At 41.7% G+C, this 18,019-nt stretch overlaps 1 protein-coding gene across 1 annotated transcript in view; it reads right to left on the bottom strand.

The window, feature by feature from the left end:
- Nucleotides 1-10,842: 10,842 nt before the first annotated feature.
- Nucleotides 10,843-18,019, bottom strand: part of LOC118431470 (glutamate receptor ionotropic, NMDA 3A-like) — a 36,053-nt gene continuing 28,876 nt past the window's right edge. Inside the window, exons 4-12 of the mRNA XM_035842711.1 lie at nt 17,146-17,359; nt 16,737-16,863; nt 15,283-15,422; nt 14,723-14,856; nt 14,380-14,504; nt 13,841-14,008; nt 13,610-13,726; nt 13,354-13,403; nt 10,843-13,052 (exon numbers count right to left, since the gene is read on the bottom strand). Coding sequence (XP_035698604.1) covers nt 12,203-13,052; nt 13,354-13,403; nt 13,610-13,726; nt 13,841-14,008; nt 14,380-14,504; nt 14,723-14,856; nt 15,283-15,422; nt 16,737-16,863; nt 17,146-17,359 — 1,925 coding nt within the window. The 3' untranslated portion in view covers nt 10,843-12,202. The remainder of the gene's footprint in view (nt 13,053-13,353; nt 13,404-13,609; nt 13,727-13,840; nt 14,009-14,379; nt 14,505-14,722; nt 14,857-15,282; nt 15,423-16,736; nt 16,864-17,145; nt 17,360-18,019) is intronic.

The following is an 18,019-nucleotide window of genomic DNA, read 5'->3' as shown; positions in this document are numbered from 1 at the left end:
GAGCTCTAAAGTCCGAGGAGGGATGCCCGGACAGCCGACGAGGAAATCGCATAGTTCCCCGGCCCCCTTCCCGTCAGGGCCATGCCTCCTCGTAAACCAGAGCTCGCAGACTCGTCGTCCGATCGATTTTCGCCTAATGTGAGGGGGGTATAACGACAAGTGTTTGCCTACAGTGTCTACCGGTGCAGCGAACGGAAGACAAACCTCAACTAAAAAAGGGTCGGAAACGCCTGATCTTGTGTTAATATTATTACTTAGTATCCGGTAGGATAGACACAGTCATGTTGTCAAACATTGCTAGAGTGCGACAGGACGAACTACAAGGTGTTTATGTGACCAGTCTGTACACTCTGTATCCTATTTAACTGGGAGGGGCAGTTCTTAGTATTGCTGGATTGAATGTATCACAATTGATTGATTTGAAAATAGATTTATTGCAAATTCTTTTCCAACGACTAAATGCAGGTGACGTGAAAGGGGACGTACAAATAGTGTGCTGACGATAAATACTGATATCATGTGTAGACTCATGAGACTACTCTACTAGTTTAAAAGCTACATTTATTCAGTGGGTCCGACTTCTTTTTCTAAGACAGGACGAACAACATTCACATTTTCCCTCTTCGAATCTAACAGGGGAAAATAATGATGAAAGAAAACAACATCAGTACCTTTTCAACATTTGAAAACATATATGTAATGACATCGATAAAATCAACCATAAGATGTATTGTAAAAGATTTATAACGATAACGCAACTGTTCAACAATTCTATATGATGCGACATATGGCCCAACGAAACTTCAGGAAACTACCCAAGCCTGGATCTACACAAGACTGTGTAGTGCAGCATAAGACTATATACTTAAAGGTACCGTCTTTGGTGGCAGTTATATCTAACATCAATTGAGCTAATATGATTCCCAGAAATCCTGACCAGTTTGTGCGCCAAAGAACACCAAAGAACAATTGTATCGCGCTAGCAGTTTCAAAGGAAAGCCGACATACTGCCAAGGCCTCGCCTTATAATGCGATTACTACACCTGCATAGCTTCAAAGACACTTGGAATCCGGAAGGTAAATCTGCCTCTGTGTGACGTAAGCACAGCTTGTGACCCTAATCACTTCTAACGACTTGTGAAAAGGTGTATTACAAAAGAAGGGGATTTTTGGAATTACATTTGATGCTAAAGTTAGCTTTACGTCACACTCTAAGTGTTGTTTTGACGGCTGTTTTCGAATAAACCTGTTTTCTTAAAATCAATGCGACCTTCCACTTTAGGGGATGTGTCCTGACAAAAATCCACGATGCTAAAAGAAGAGGCACAGATCTTTGTTCAATCAATGACCTATGTAACTAGCCTCTACCAGGCTTCGTGGATCGGTAGAATCATTATCCTCACCACGTCCTTGGTTCAACGGTACGAAGTTTGGAGAACATTTGTCCTTTACACAGAAACCTCCCACCGAAACCACCCAATACAATTTGCTTTGCTGTGTAAGAAATGGCTTTTTATCTTGTACCTTCACTTGCAGCTTGATTAACATTGGAGGCGTAATCAGCTGCGCTGTCTATGCCATAACCCAAACCTTCGAGAAAAGGAACACATTTCTTACTGAGATAACCTTTTTTTTTTACAAATTTTCGAAGCGTCCACATCCTAGTAGACTCTTAGCAGATGTTGGATTTACCGGAAATCCTCCCTTTTCACCTGTACGTTTTACATATGTATTTCAAACCTTTCGAGGGGGTGGGATCATCAACGATTAGTCATGACGGAAGGCACGTTAATTTGCTGGGGGGCAACGTGATTTACGGACGCTTTGTCTGTGTATTACTGTATTTATGGAAGGAAATTGCATCTTAGTTCATAAATTAGTGAGAATATAGATTGCCGGGGTTTCTAGCAGGTGTGCTTAATAAGAGGTTGCGGGGAATGGTTGAGGATGAGCCGTAAATGGGCGGGGGACCGTACCTTCTTCCCGATCCCCGCCGTGTACGGAAATGGCATTTCCTCTTTGTCGTTTCGCTACTTTCCAGACGTTTTCAAAGTCGAACTATGATTACCTTCAACATCATAATGAAAGTTTCTTATGCGACAAATTAAGAAATACTTCCCAACAGTTATGCTTAGTGAACTTATTCTATTAACAACAAATTGGATGTACAAACAGCTCCCTTGTCTAAATCAAATGATTAGCAGCAAACGACAAATAGTTAAACATTTTCCATAATGTACTATGCAATGTACACTATTTATAATTGATAATGTATTTGATAGTAGTGATGCCGTGTCAATTACTTTTAAGTACAGTTGAAAAGCTTTTGATATTACTTTTGTATGATTGTCCGTAAAATAGAGAAAAAAATGTTTGAAGAAATCTTGAAGCCACTCTTTTGAAGGAGCTTACATACTATAGTATTACGTGCGTTTGTGACAAAGACTTTGTGTTCTACATGGGTTGTTTGATCCGTTGTCCACTTCCTACGGCGATATACTAGTATTCGTGCCTTTAGTCTTTACAATGCCGTTTGTTTGTACGCGTGGCAAGGGACGTTCTTAGAATGCTTGGGTGTGACAGGCGTTGCCCACTAACTCTTTATTCATTGATGGCCGTTTAAATGTTATACAAACAATGCTTGGATTACAGGGGGTTGCACGCGGCATGTGTACATGTATTCCGTACCTGTAGAAGGCAATGAGAAATCGTATTGGAATTTGACTCGTGCGTCCGACTGTAACTCTATTCTATACACCCAGAACTTTTCCATTTTGGGTGTGTACAGAGAACAATTTACAATTGCATGCGCTTTAAGGATAAGTCCCTAATCTAGGATAACCTGTACTAGAATTAGGTCTTGCTGTATATAGTCACCCCAGTTACTTAATTTACCTGTGCATTTACGTCATTGGTATTTGTTAGTTGCAAAAACGTGCGACCTCACCCATAGCCAATGAGCGTGCACAAGTGTAAGTCATATTGCTGGGCGTAACTATAACCTCTAAATCCTTCAATCAATATCCACTAAGACTCAAATTATTGTGGTAATCCCTTTCAGGCAACGCCCTTTAAATCAGTAACGTTAGTTGAGGGACCTGGGTACTAAGAAACCACTGCTTCCAGCCTCAGGCGTAAAATGGCTACCTTCCACTTTGGTTGTGGGGGTAAAAAGTTAGTATGGAAGGAGAGAAATTGACTCTGCCTTCCTATACTGCGTCATAGACACACTGGATAACAATAACTTTAAATCAGTAACGTACGTCTTCATTATCGTCAATTTAGTTCCTCTGCGCAGAGTCATAGTCTGTATAGACTGACTGACTGAGAGTACTATGGAGGGACATGGGAAGCTCTAAACGTGTAGTCAGCTATACCTGATTATAACTATAGATGTCATGGCAAAAGGGCATGGCCTGAAACAATTGGTATAATGGTTTTTATCCTATATTTTATGCCCTGAAATTTGGGTTATACTCCTATTCATGGTTGAAGTCGTGGACCTTTTAGCCCTGACATAATGGGATGATGAAATCATGACGATGTGAATCATTTCGGTAAGAAACATTACAACGGCCACGATTCAGGCATGATCTATCAACACTTCAAGTACGGAGGCAACACCAAGGCAAGGTTAAAAGAACTCTGAAAGATGTCAAGTTTTGTGACCTTTGATATTAGCTGTCTAGTTAACACTTTGTTTTATTTGCTAAGGACAAAAAGCACCAAATTTGCGGTTAAGGTGACGTCATCTGTCGACTATGTTGCGTCACCACCCCTAGTAACAGATCCGGAGACTGGAATGGCGAGAGGTGGTCTCCACCAATCACAACGCTCCGTTTGTGACGCTCAACATGCTCTTGTAAACTGATAACAAACTAAAATATTGTGAAATGATTTGTAACCGGTGGTAAGAGTTTCATACCAGTAGGTAATATTACGACCAGAAAGAAATCAATTATGTAGATTCATCATATTTTCTGATCACAATTGAGAGTGCACTTAGGTATTTAAATCTTAAAAGAAGCCACTACCTCCAGTCCAGCCGTTAAAAAAAAGGTACCTGGCTTCGGTTGTGTTGATAAAAGTCGGTATGAAAGGAGAGAGATGGGCTCTGCCTTGCAATATCATATCCTCACTCTGCATAACAACAACCCACTGCCCCTACGGCATCGAAAAGGCCATGGTACTACCTTTACTTCTACCTTTTACCTTAGGCCATGTTGATTTGATTATATGGATGACATCCTCCGGGAACTCCAAAACTGATGCGAGCGAGCGAATAAAAAAAAAGTTTGGCCCCCAAAAAAAGTTGCCTTCAGTATGAAATCAAAGTGGCCAGGAAGGTTGAACATAGGACTAAACACACATAGTATGGTATACCAACAGTTAGGTGTAGGGACCAGTACATCATACGGGTGCAAAACCTTTATTTTCTTCTTGGACCAATCCGAAAAAAAACGGACCTGAAAAAACCCCCAGAGGAACAGGTTTCGCCAATTACAAGAGTTTATAGTCAATTGCACCAAGTTTCTACAGTCAAAGGTACAGAGACAGTTAGCCTTTATTACATGGAGATGGGATTTTAAAATGCAGTGGGAGTCCAATAATCCACCAAACAGATTCCTTTGTAGCAAAATTGACTAATTACCATTGTTTTGAGTATTGCCAGTTATCAAGTTTCCACATACAATCAGGTCCAGGTTCATGTCCGGACCTGGAAATGATCGTCTGGACCTGAATTTTCTGTACTGGTACCTCCCCCAACCAACAATAGATTTTTTTTTCTTTATGTCCTTTCACATCTTATTCTTTGACTTAAGATTCATTTTGGCATTCTATTGCATTAGATATCTGTTTTCTGATACTTTTTTTTTCAATCTACGGAATATTTGTGCTCATTTTACAGCTGCTTTGCACAATTTATTGTGTGGTCGAAAACTTTTTTTTTTTTTTTTGGAAATGGCCGAAAATTGGTGCGAGCGCGGATGTCATCCATATAATCAAATCAACGTGGCCTTATGGAAGCTCTGCTAGTCCTATTTCAAATTCACAAATGCCTTTACTAAACTATGGATAGTGATAGTGACACGGTTGGTATGTACATAACGGAGGGGGTATGAAATCCATGGCATATATTGCCTCTTGTATTTCACCTTAGAAAAATATGATTTACAAAAAAACAGCGAATTTAGTGAGATGTTCCCAGCCCTACAGCCTATCCAGGAGCTGGTGCTGTATGTAGACAGGCTGCGTGTGGTGGGGCTACAGTATCAAACTCCTTCACCCCCTCCGTTATAAATAAGACGGCCCTGTACGGCACCTGCAGTGATCGAGCCAGGGAATGATTGACAGGTGCTTCAGACGATGCAAGTAGAAAGACTTTTATCTGTAACACTCTGGGCGGGCTCTCCGGCTGAAACCGGTTCAGCTGGATGGCATGATGTGTCGACGTGTCCATTAAACGGCTGTCTGGACTCAAGTAGTATTGCGTCATGTCGGGTTAGTTCCCGCAAAATGAGGATAGAAAAGACCTATCCATAGATCATAGAATACAAATAATTTGAAATCTCAATTGCCAGGGACTGAACCAGAGAAATAAACCTTTAGAGGGGGAATGAATATATCATTCCCCAAGAAATGTCAAAAGGTAGCTCCCAAATTACACCACATGGGATAACTAACTCACGTTCATCACATCTTGTCTCAGGTCCCTTCCGCCTAGCAACAAGGGCTGTTAAGCGCACATGTGTTCCGGCCAATTTACGCAATCCGTCTGACACTCTGAGGTCACCGGGTCAGACTTGAAAGTTTCAACGACTGACGGGACAAAATTTGCCACCGATGTCTTCTGGTGAACTCAGCGATTTTCCCGTCTGTAAGCCATAAAATGACATTTCAACAGGGTGCGTTTCTTTGATCTACTGTGACTTGGCTCCACATTACGCTAAAGCTACATTCGTCGTAGTTTGTCGTGCGATTTTGATTTCTTAGGATTCTATCAACCAGTCTGTGGCTGGAGAACCGACCACCGAGAAGGATACAGCTGGATTTTGCACGACTATCTTCAACCAAGGCTTTAGCATACCCCCAATCTGTGCTAGTGCGGTAAATGCGACCGGGTCTTAAATTTTAACATGCTCGGATACAAATGTCGTCTACAGCATTCACCCTTATTGATAGAATCTATTTCAACAGAATAAAAAAAAACTGAAGCCAAAACTAATTTCAGGGTATGGAGCACTACTGGAATATATAGAGCAGGTCCCCGTTTAAGATAGAAAACTGATCTACCTACTTTGTGTACGTTTCTTCATACAGTCCTCCGACCTTCTTGAATGGTATTGTACCAGGGGTCTTTATAGGATATTGACCTTTTCTGTCTAGTTTCTTGGAAGCTTCGAGTTTCTGGCCACCTGGCACAAGCTAAAGGGCTATATATCTTAAGTGTCAAGACGACACAGACCACGTAAAACAGAAAGGCAGGGATGTATCCGGTTTTCTTCTGTCAGCAGCGGGTCCGGTTTATTTTTGGCTGTCTGAGTTTAACCACATGTGGTTCGGTCTCGATGTCTGGTGATGTCGGTCAATAGCCGCGGTTAACCACAAGTCAAACTCTAAGTATACTCAAACTGTGCCAATAATTATTGCATTCCACTCTCTTACATACCCATATACTTCAAGAGTTGCTATCGTACACATTGCCATTGGCGCAAGGATCAACTACCATCATATCTCAAAGTTGATGAATACGACGAAATTATCAAATTTTGACTTTGTTGTTATCTCATTTAATTTTGCAGTTGTATGCTGTATTGTCCGACGGAATTACCACAAGCTATACTCAGGGCGTAGGCATAACTACACTCAGCACAAAAAGTTTGGAATATCAACTTCGGTTGATCATATTTCTGTTGTTTCTGCATCAATTTCAATATGTTATATATCAATAGAAAGCTTGCATGATTTTCTTTCCAATGGTATGAAACTCATTATCATTGTTAACTCATGGAACATACATTAGGCCTGCTAACGTGAGTGGGTCACGAAAAAAAAGTGCCCAAATTCCCCCGTTTTTGTTCAAAACTGTATCGTCCGGTTGTTATGGCCGCGGGTGACAATGATTCAATCAATCCCTTTTTCACCTACCGTTTGGTATACAGAACATCCAAGTTTCTTTTTGGCATATCTGAGTAGAGTATTTTATGAGTGTAAATTCATGAAACGAGTACCAGGCCTGCTTACGTACAGGGGGTCCTAAAGATAAAGTGCCAAAATTACCCTACTAAAGTCAATCACTCCATTCTGCTCATTTTCTTCCGTCGGTATTGACTTATGAATGAAGGCAAGTTGAATAAACAGGACATGTCAATCAAAGCTACTGTTACTCTTTATTCAAGCAAAAAATCTGAACCATGGCAAGAGGTGATCAATCAAGTGCTAGCCATAAGCTGTAGGAAGGCTATTCCCTAAGACTGTACTCCAGCATCCAATGGTCCTTTCTCTGTGTGGACTGGTGTTGTAATCTTGCAGAATGGCATTTGGTCCAATATTGAAGAGGTAGGATATTGCTACTGGATGGAGGATGGTGTCCCTATATCTCACCACATTGAAGTTACATGGAATGATGACGAGTCTTGTTTTTCCTATGGCGGTTATACCGCCCACACCATGACACTGCCTCCACCACCAAATGCCGAAAGTTACTCTTGTCGTGTCAACGTGCGGTTCTCCTTGCCGCATCCGTGCTTTGATTTGTCCATCCGACTATCAAAAGGGCAGATATACTCTACTCTAAGCGTGCTAAAACCTTGTATGTTCCGTATACCAAGTGTGAGGTGAAAAAAGGATTGATTGAACCAGTAACACACGCGCCAATATCAACAGGACGATACAATGTTGAACAGAAGCAGGGGAATTTGGGCACTTTTTTTTCGTGACCCACTCATGTAAGCAGGCCTTGTGCTCATTTCATGTGTTTACAATCATAATAAGTTTGATACCATAGGAAAGAAAATCACACAAGCTTTCTATTGACATATAGTACATTGAAATTGATGCATAAATAACGGAAATATGATATACCAAAGTTGATATTCCAAACTTTTTGTGCCGAGTGTATATTAGTAAAGCCAGTCAGGTTTGACAAAAAGAATTTGATTTTACAATCTGATGTCTTATATAGGGAATACTGCTCTTGATCTTTCCCGGTGTTTGAAAACTTGTGACAGAAGGTTCCCGTATCTTGTGATAGACCTCAGACAGCACACTTAACCATCAGACGCTGACACAATGACAAATTGGAGTCTGTAACTGCACCACTGGTTTAGATAAAAAGGTGACAGCCCCTTGTGTTAAACTGTCAGAGTTCGTTGACTCTCTGCGAGTCAGTAGTTTTAGTGTTTGCGTTGGAACAGTCTCTCAAATCAGGTCAATGCTGATGTAATCGGAAATAGGGTTCCTTGACGAAATATATATCACAATTATGATCACTCAGCGGGTAGAGTAGAGTGGAAAAATCTAAGTTTATGTTAAGAGAGTTTTGAGGTGTCTGCTGTCACTTCAATTTGGGAGTCCATGGGGCACTTAAAACCGCCACTACCGCGCTGCGACCAAGCGATTAGACAGCGAATTTCATACTATTAGGTCTTTTACGTCTTGTGTGTTTTGTTCTCTGGTCAGCCATTCCGTTACATTCTGCATGATAGTCCAATTCTAAGGCTAGGTTACGTTGACCCAACCCAATGTAGGTTGTAATCAGGTTGCAGCAAGATTGCCGTCTATTGGAATGCCATACAGACTAAGGTATCCGAGGAATAGCGATAAACGGTGACATTGTCCAATGATTTGTGATATCCGTTTGCCATGTTAAACAAGTCTTTGTCGCTTTATGTGAGAAATGTTCCATAACGGTCCTAATCATTTTTCTCTTTTAACAGCCTTGAAGAAATGACCCCGAAGAAGGATATTCAAGACAGGTTAGGACGGTTCAACGAGATGTGACCGGTCACTTGAATGACCTTGTGTACACTATCAAGACACTTACATTCTTAAGACCCACCCTTACAGCCTTAAGTGGTTTACACAGTGGTTTTGCCAGATGCGCAAAAAACAAAAGAAAGTGACGACTTCAGCCTCCTGTCAGCAACCTTAGGATCACGTGATGATCACGTGGTTCGGCCCCCTCTACCCACTTAGTGTCATTTGTTTAGATAATAAATCTTTTCAAGTGCCATTAAACGGTAAACGCCGGAGGTAACATAAATAAAGCTGTCATTGAAAAGAGCACTATCAGCTCGTGTAAATTGATGATTTTGCAGAATTCAAAATTTCTATCCCGCCAATTTTTACAGTTTGTCAGCAACGAAATGGGTATCGTAGAGACTACCAAATATCCGTTAAGAATTATACATGGTAGCTCGAGTGACATGAATTGTGTAATATATTAATGGTATGAAAATTCAACGTTCCTGTAGAAAAACAAGTGATAAAGTTGTTAAGTGATAGACAAATTGATTTAAAATCCCCTTATTAAACTGGTTATGGTAGTGGGTTGAGTTTTCTTCTTTGACAGTTACAGTTAGGCCTTTTGGCGCCGCAAAGGGTTTTTGTCGTAATAAATGATCAGAGCCACAACGCTACATGACGTCCCCTGTCGCCTTCAAGATCTGAACAAATAGCAATAGGGCAGGGGGTCTATTGAAAGATCAGCGTTATGTAAATGTCAGGCCGTATTGTATAGATACGCGTTATTGGTCTGCGGAAGTTTGAATTGCATTGCTTTTGTTATCTTGTATTTTACCCTGTAAATGTTGTTATGTGTCCTAAATCTAGGGCACATTTCAGAAGTTCTTGTTTGTCTCATATGACGCTGCAGGGAGGTGAAATGTCTTGGGAGGTTACAGAAATTTGACAAGACTACGAATACGGGAGAAGTATGGGAGTAGGAGAAGCAATGCACTGTCGAATTGTTTATCTCAGAATGCAAAGCAGTCGAACACACGAGTTACCATGAATGGTGATCTATTGGTAAAATGAATAAAGGAAAGAAGGGAGGGAGGAATGAAGGAATAGAGGAAAGAAGGAAGGAAGGAAGGGATAGAATGTGTGACTATCTTAGGTATCTATAACAATTAGGCTTGAGAAACTGATGAGCTTTTGTAATAGAAGGAAAGTTGGAACAGATCGTGCATGGGATAACATGACCTTTCTAAGGATTCTCAAGAACACGCTGAGAACATTCCGTGGGTGTTTGCTATCTGATGTCAGTCCGCATACTAAGTTCATGAACACTCTCTCAATACAAATGAATATTGTGACGTGCCTTTCCCCACGTAACCCGGTATAGGGCAGCTGCAGGTGGATATCCTTTGGAATTTGAAAGGGCGTTGAGTCTTTATTTGACAGCAGCTTTCCTCATACCTTCTCCCTGGGTCTGTTTGTTCTGTAATAGACCTGATTATCTATCTATCACATTTATCTAGTTTTGAATAGTATTTTAGGACAGAAAACGTGGTACTTACTAAAGCTTTGACAATTTTGTTTCGAACTGTTATCTCAGTACGTTGTCACGTTTTTTTTTTCATTAGTAGGCACACGCACGGTTTTCGATTGAAAAACTTTTCCGAACTAAAATAATGTGATAAATAGACAGTATTTCTGTAAAATTTTAACCTATTTGTAATAGCTATAAGCAGATTTTGCGATTGAAAATCGTAACTTTTTAGCAACTAATATAGGTAGTTCCAGAAGCAGTCACATTTTCTTTCTAAACATCTGCTTGTTGACCAGTACCTAAATAAATTCCAATGTAAGTTCATCTAGATAACGTATGCAAATATGTACATAGCGGTGGACACATAAACTATGGGTTAGTAGAGACAGGGGTCACGAGTAAAAACGACATACGCCCAACACGTTACCGTTGTCACTTTATCACTCAGAGTGTCGTCCTAGCTGAAAATATTTACAATATACAGCCTTAGTACCGATATATACCTGCAGATACTGACGTCATACGTTAAAACAAAGATACCGACGCCCCAAATATTTCCCAGGATGCAGCATTCTTGCAGGACGAAGCCCTTAGTGCCAACACTAAATTTCTACAGTTAGAATATTTTCTTCTGTGTTAAACTTGATACTAATGGGAACAAATTTTATCACCAAGTGTATACTCTAGGACTATGGCTAATACAGAATAGGTTATAATTAAAATGCATGAATCCATACAATTTACACACTTTTGTTCACATATACCACCGTCTCAAAAAGCGACTCCGACGCAAAAGTCTGCAAAGCAGGCATTTGGCGACGCACACTTAGTTTTAGTTTATATTTTGTTTCCTTTCTTTGCAAAGACCTTTCTTCTTAACAATCACCAACATTCAATAATACTAAAAAAAAGCTAGAATTGGCTGGTCTTGATCGTTTTATCTAAAAAAATTGAAGTACATTTGAATCACCTACCATTAACGGTTCTTCCATTCACTCAGGTCCATCTAAACGTATTAAAATAGATGAGAACTGATCTTCAGATTAAAATGTACATTCGTCAATCTCGTTGCTTTGTCACACACTCTAAGATAGTAACAGCTAAAAAAGACCAGGTCAAAATTACACAAGACGAGAAACGTTAGGACGCATTTTGTGTACTCGATTGCACCCTTGTATTTTCAAAGATCTATTTGTCATCTTCTGTTTCCTGTTATTTTTGTAAGTGTCGCATACCTTACCTACCTACAGAAATCACTACTCCAGAAAACTGTACTCGAACTCGTTAACATGTGCATCTAGTTTAGGAACTGTTCCCCTATTTCCCCTTCGTTCGAAAAAACTCCTCTAAACTATATTCTTCTTTTATGTAGATCTAGCAATCGGAAGGAAATTCCAGTTTCAAGACTTTTTGTTCCCGCAGAATCAGTCTATGTGCAGTTAACAACAAATCTACTCATACACGGAACACACCAATTAGATTTCACAGCGTATGAATAGCTTTGTTTTAACTGTATAATCTTCTCTTCTGCTTTCAGACTTAAGCAGACATACAAAAACACGAGGTATAGATCTTGAATGCCAAACTGAAGGTCCAAGTATTTACACAATGAAGTTTTCCAGGGTGTGAAAATGATGAAAGCTATTTAACCAACACATTCCCCACTAAGCATGGGTACTATACTATGGTGTCCTCTGGATGCTGTTGCTACCAGAGGGTAGTGGAGTGCGGACAGTTGTGCACCGAATGTCGCGCTTGTCTCAGTTTTCTCTTTAGCGTGACGTTTTCTCTGAGCGCGGTTCGAAGCTGCAGCTCCGCGCTCTGCCATCTCAGCATGATGTCTGTGGTGGGCATGGGATCGTCGTCCAGGGAACACAGCTCCCGAGCGTCGAACGTGAACTTTGCCCCGCCGGTCTCCGACTCAGGCGCCGAGTGCGGCGGCGTGCGTGCACAAGCGGCCCCTTGCGGCTGCAGTTCGGGTGGTCTCAAGGAGTAGGGGTCGGGGGGATTGGAGTTGGTAGGAAGGTTTGTATTTTCAGGTTGCCTGTCTGGAAATGAGAACTGATTCCACTGGGCATCCACGTTCTCAAGAGTCACATTTTCGGAAGACTTTGACAGGCTACCTCTTAAGGTGGGGAGAATCTTGGCATAAATGGGCCTTCTTGCGTCGGTTGTGAGGGATGATTGTTTCTCGTACTGAGGACTCCGCGCAAAGATGTTTCCGTTTGGGGTGAGTTTGAGGTCCCCACCTGGAGTGTAACACTTGTGTAGCGTCCCGCACCCATCGTGGTGAAGCATGGCTGTGGGGAACACGTCATGCCCCACGCTAAAGTCCAGCCTCGTTCCCTTTGAATCACCCATCGCAACGGCTGCTGCAGATGCAGCGGAAAGTTTCTTCGACTCCGTGTTCTTCTCCTCGTCTGACGTGGACATGTCGTACGATCCGGAACCGTCCGAACAAGGATCCGGAAAGATTTTCCGTTCCGTTGAGTACGTCCGGACATCAAAACACTCGACCTTAGCAGGCGTCTGGACGCTGGCGTCTCGCCTCTGGGTTCTGCATGGGAGACATGTGCAGATATGGAGATTAGACATTAGTATGCGAGCAACACTCAATCTGAAGACGATACTAGTTGGCATCGTCTCTGTGGCGTCGCTAGTTATAATTCTCGATGTAAATGGCTTGCTCGATCATGTTGTGTTTTCATGGGAATCGAATGAACAAGAGTGTCATTTGCTAAACCTTCTTTATATGACATTGATAATCATACCCCACCTGTTTTATACGCTGACCCTAGCTACTAGTTAAGGTATACGTAAATTCTTGTATTGAGAATCGTCAAACCAGTTATACTTACTGTTGGTTTTGAAGGGCAAAGGCTGCCGCCCGTTGCTGCCTGAGTTTGATCTGCAGAAAAAAAAATAGAACCCTATGTTTAATGCTACCTAACCAGAATATACATGTAAAGCATTGCATTAGATATTTGTTTAACGTAGACACACATGATGATTAGTAATCCTTCCAAATTTACATTGACTTGAACTCTCTCAGCGTTTACACCATAGGGAATACGGTCCATAAAACAAGAGCTCAGGGAAGGTAGGAATACTCACTAAAGTGTCTTTCTCGAACATGAGGTAAAACTGGCCCCTCTTCACGATGTTGGCCATTTCTTTAAGAGCAGACTTGGGCCCTGCCAAGTCGTCCTTGTTCACCGCGCGATGAAGTCTCTGTGGAGACAAATACATAATAGGTACTCATGATCCCGCTCTTGAGGCGTTGCCAAGATATTGAGGTATTGACTAAGTATACCCAAATAGACTAAGCACAGAAACAGTTCTAACCTGGCTGACTGGCATCCACCTCTTACACTTTCGTCTCTTCAGGCAGGGCAGGACGCAGAAGTACACGGCGTACTCTAGCACGAGCACGATCATGGACAGTCCGATCCCGGCAATCATAAAAAGTGCCAAACCCTCCGCATGTTTGACTCCTAGTTGTCGCTTCTCCTCCTGCAAGCAACAAACAAAACATGAAATTTTCATAGTAGTTCACTCTTGTTGGTTAGTAACATGATTTACTTTTCAAACTTTGGATCCATTTCTTTTCAAACTTTGGATCCATTTCAAAGAAAGTGTGCTACAGCAACATGTCATCTTTCGACAGCCTCTTCAGCCTTCAGTAGTCTAAGCAGTTCACTTTTGATGACATGTGACCTTCCAAAGGCGTGACGTCAGTGGTTGGTCAAAGGTGCCTGGGAGTCTTTATGTCTGATCGCGAGTTCAGCGACCTTTGATAAAGCTCGTCTATTTAAAGACGTCATACAAAGTTTAGTTAATGATCTTCTGATTATAGAACTTTGTCTGAGAACAGACGTACATACATTGGGATCTCGCTTCTTCTTGTGACAGCTCCCTGTGGAGTACCACTTCTGTGTCAGCTCGTCCAGATATCCGTTACTGGAGTAGTGCAGGATCAGAGACGACACAGGGTTCTTCAGGGCTGAGCCTGAGGAAACGGGGACACATAAACAGTTCGTTAAGAAATAAGTAACTATTGTGCCATGCATCTCATACGGTACAGGTAAACCCATGATGGTTGGTTATGATGCAGGCGTTTGTATGTTTAACATACGGTGAATCAACTGTTATTAGAAAAACTATGCCGTGACTTTGTCTCATTTGTTTAGCTGAACTTTGGACCAATTCACACTTTGCCCTACTCACCCTTTCGGACACCAAAGGCGTATCCCTCCGCCGCAGCCACGTTCCCGACTTTGACTATCTCGCACTCCGGGTCGTTGGCGATGTGATACTCCAGCAGGTTGGAGCCAGCGAAAAATGCATCAATCTCGCCTTTTCTGTGGAGATTCATAACAGACTTTCAGCTAACGATGCATGGCGATGAAGTAAAGTCAAGTACAGACATAGTATGGCACCTAAGGACAGGATGTGCTGATTTTGATTTTTCATTCCTCATACATACATTCAGTTAGTTCTTGTTCAGATGTCTATAATCATTAATGTCTCTATTCATTGACACCCTTTTAGAACTAATAGAAAACTGCCTGAGCTTTATCAGTGCCAAATAGCTGCATTGTATAATGGGTAGCCTTATCGTTATCGGGCCTAGAACAGCACTTGGACACATAACTGAATTGAAGTCACTCTTAAGCTTAGCTATAACAAACTTGTGGCGCCAGAAGACTTATCATGCTAACTGACCTATCCTTTATTAGTCCCTCACACCCCATGACCGATGACAGGAAAGAACGGTCGTTACTTACTTGAGCTGACGGATCCCGAACTCCGTGATGTTAACTGGGATAAAACGGTCCTTCTTTTTCGTCAGGAGTGTCCTCTCTTCTAGATACGTCTCTATACTCGTTCCTCTGGCAACCCCGTATAGAAGCGGACCGCTGATCAACTGAAGGGTACACAAAGAAGGTATAAGATACTGACGCAAAATGTTATACTGAAATGCTGTAATGTTACAGAGTCTAACACCATTCCACAGGGTAGCTGCGGCCTCGCTGCGACGGTCCTGTAACATGACATGCTCAACGAATAATCGAAAATACAGGTCTAATTATGAAAAAAAACCATTTAGGTCCAAGGGATGGCCGTCTAGTAAAATAGGTGCTTTAATGACAAATTTAGCCCGGTATAAGAAACACGAAAGCCTTCAAAGTCTTCGTCCGGCAGCGTCCTCTACCGGAATCAGCGTGAATTGGATCAGTTGGATTAGAAGGTAGAAAATTGTACTTAGCTTGGGTGGGCAAAAATGTACAATAAAGTTGTTTATTTATTCATGGTTTCATTCTATTCTGATCGCTCTAACGATCTCTTCCACAAAATATTCTAGTCTCCGTCACCATAACAATGTTTGCTTTCGGCATTATTATTCTACAGAATAACAATCAAATGAGTGGATTTAATAAATACTGGGCAAGGGAGGTTGATGAGACAAACAGACTCGTAAATGCACTTCCAAAGGTTGCTCAAGACGGTCCTTACATTATTTATTGATCATATTTTCAAGACGTTGAAGTAGATCTCTAAAATAAAAAAAAACGTACTAGTCAAATTAAATCAAATTAAATTTTTGTCGTAAATTTGCATCTTGCATATCAAGCAAATATCAAACATACTAAGTTGAATTCCAAAACGTAAATGTCTTCTGCAGTAGTATCCAAGTCACGCGTGTTGTGAATGGGAAACCGGAGGCAATTTAGACGTAGCAATGACATATCTAGGTTTTAAATTGCAGCACTATGTCGAAAACAACCCATTCTGCAGTCAATCCCTCGGGCAAATGTGTTCACTCAGCTGAAAGTACCTAACGTGATGCCCGTCCTGTGAATAAAGATGAAGGGGCAAGTTTATTCTCTTCCAGATGTGGCTTTTTTTTTCTTGGGAATAAGATACTATATATAGAACGAACCGTGGTATTGGAATGAACGCTTACCCCTTGTAATTTTCATGCATTTATTGGTGAAAATCAGAATATAGGACTAAATATAGGAAAAAAGATCAGTGGTATAATACTATCGGGCGGTATGCCTAAGTGTTCACAACTTTCAAGTTTTAAATATGCTTTGATAAATGATGGGCGATTTTTGCTTTTATCACCAGAAATGAATAGAGTTGAATAGATGCAAACAATACTCCTGGTTACAACCACACCTCCCCTGCCTCTACAACTATCCCGGATGTACGACCTCTCATGTTCACCTCTCACCCTTTGATCGTGCAGCCCCGCCAGGTTGTAGTACTGGTCCTGTGCCACCATGAATGACGCCAGGTTTGCCGTGTAGCTCCCCAGGAAGATGAAAGAGAAGGCTCCCCAGAAGTTTATGACCCATCGGCTAAAGAACAAAAAACGACAAAATCATTATTAATCAACACATAGTTCAGCTCATATTACATTGCATATCCTTGAAAAAGATGTGCCTCGAAAGACATCGAAAATTTGGAGGTTTGTCTCTATGCCTTAAAAAAAACCTCACTGTTTGAAGAACTTTGTAGTAACTGCATTAATACATGACTGGTGAACTTCTTCAACGACGTACGCTTTATAGAAACTTATATTCAAAACAAATCTTACCGTATATCTTAAACCTGAATGTTTCATTTATAAAAAAGCGCACCTGCTCCAACTCTTTGGTGGTTTTGTGTAGACGGTGTGAGAGAAGAGAATGGACCACACGTTGACCAGGGCCGAGGGGAAGCCGAAGTTGGAGTTCCTGCCCCTCCCCCTGGGGTGGAGTCCGTACGGACTGAACCACTCAAAGATGGTGATGACGACGGCCACAAAGTGTAAGGTCACGAAGGTCATCAGCCAGTTGTCCCAGCGCAAAGTTTCTGATGGAGAGAACCGTTAATAGACATTAAGCATTGATTTCGGATACCATTATCTCCAATTAATGGCTGCCCGGCGGTTCGGAATACACCGTGGAGAGCTGCGGTGGTCGCTGAGGTGAGGTGGACAGCGTTTGGAGAAGCCACGATCAATACGATGAATCTGGGCCATGGTGGCAAAACACCATGTACCAAACACCCCGTATAAACTCACTTCGGTACCGCCCTATGCACTTCTTAACTGGCCGCGTACATGTCCATCCCACCGTGCCCTGTCCTTGGTGCTGAACCCACTATCGGAGCGGTATCATGGCGTGATGTCAGGGCATTTTTGTAGAAATTGAGGTACCATATAGAGGGTCAACTTTATAAGAATACATATGTCATGCCAAAGGTATAGATTTTGGCACCATATTTTGTAAAATGACAAACAGAGGTGTTTCAGCGAGTCGGTCACTAGTTGTAACAAACGCTTAAAAGGTGACAGTTCGCAATTACATTTTACTCATAATACCCCCCTCACATTAGGCGCGATTCGATCGGACGACGAGTCTGCGAGCTCTTATTTACGAGGAGGCATGACCCTGATGCCGACGAAGAAATGGCAGAGTTCCCCCTTCACGACGTTGAAGAATCCGCATTATTGGATACGAGCCTGGTTGA

The sequence above is a fragment of the Branchiostoma floridae genome, chromosome 15 (assembly GCF_000003815.2).
Source record: "Branchiostoma floridae strain S238N-H82 chromosome 15, Bfl_VNyyK, whole genome shotgun sequence".
NCBI classification, from domain to species: domain Eukaryota; kingdom Metazoa; phylum Chordata; class Leptocardii; order Amphioxiformes; family Branchiostomatidae; genus Branchiostoma; species Branchiostoma floridae.
The sequence above is the reverse complement of the archived record's forward strand: the minus strand, read 5'-3'. Positions and strand labels throughout refer to the sequence as shown.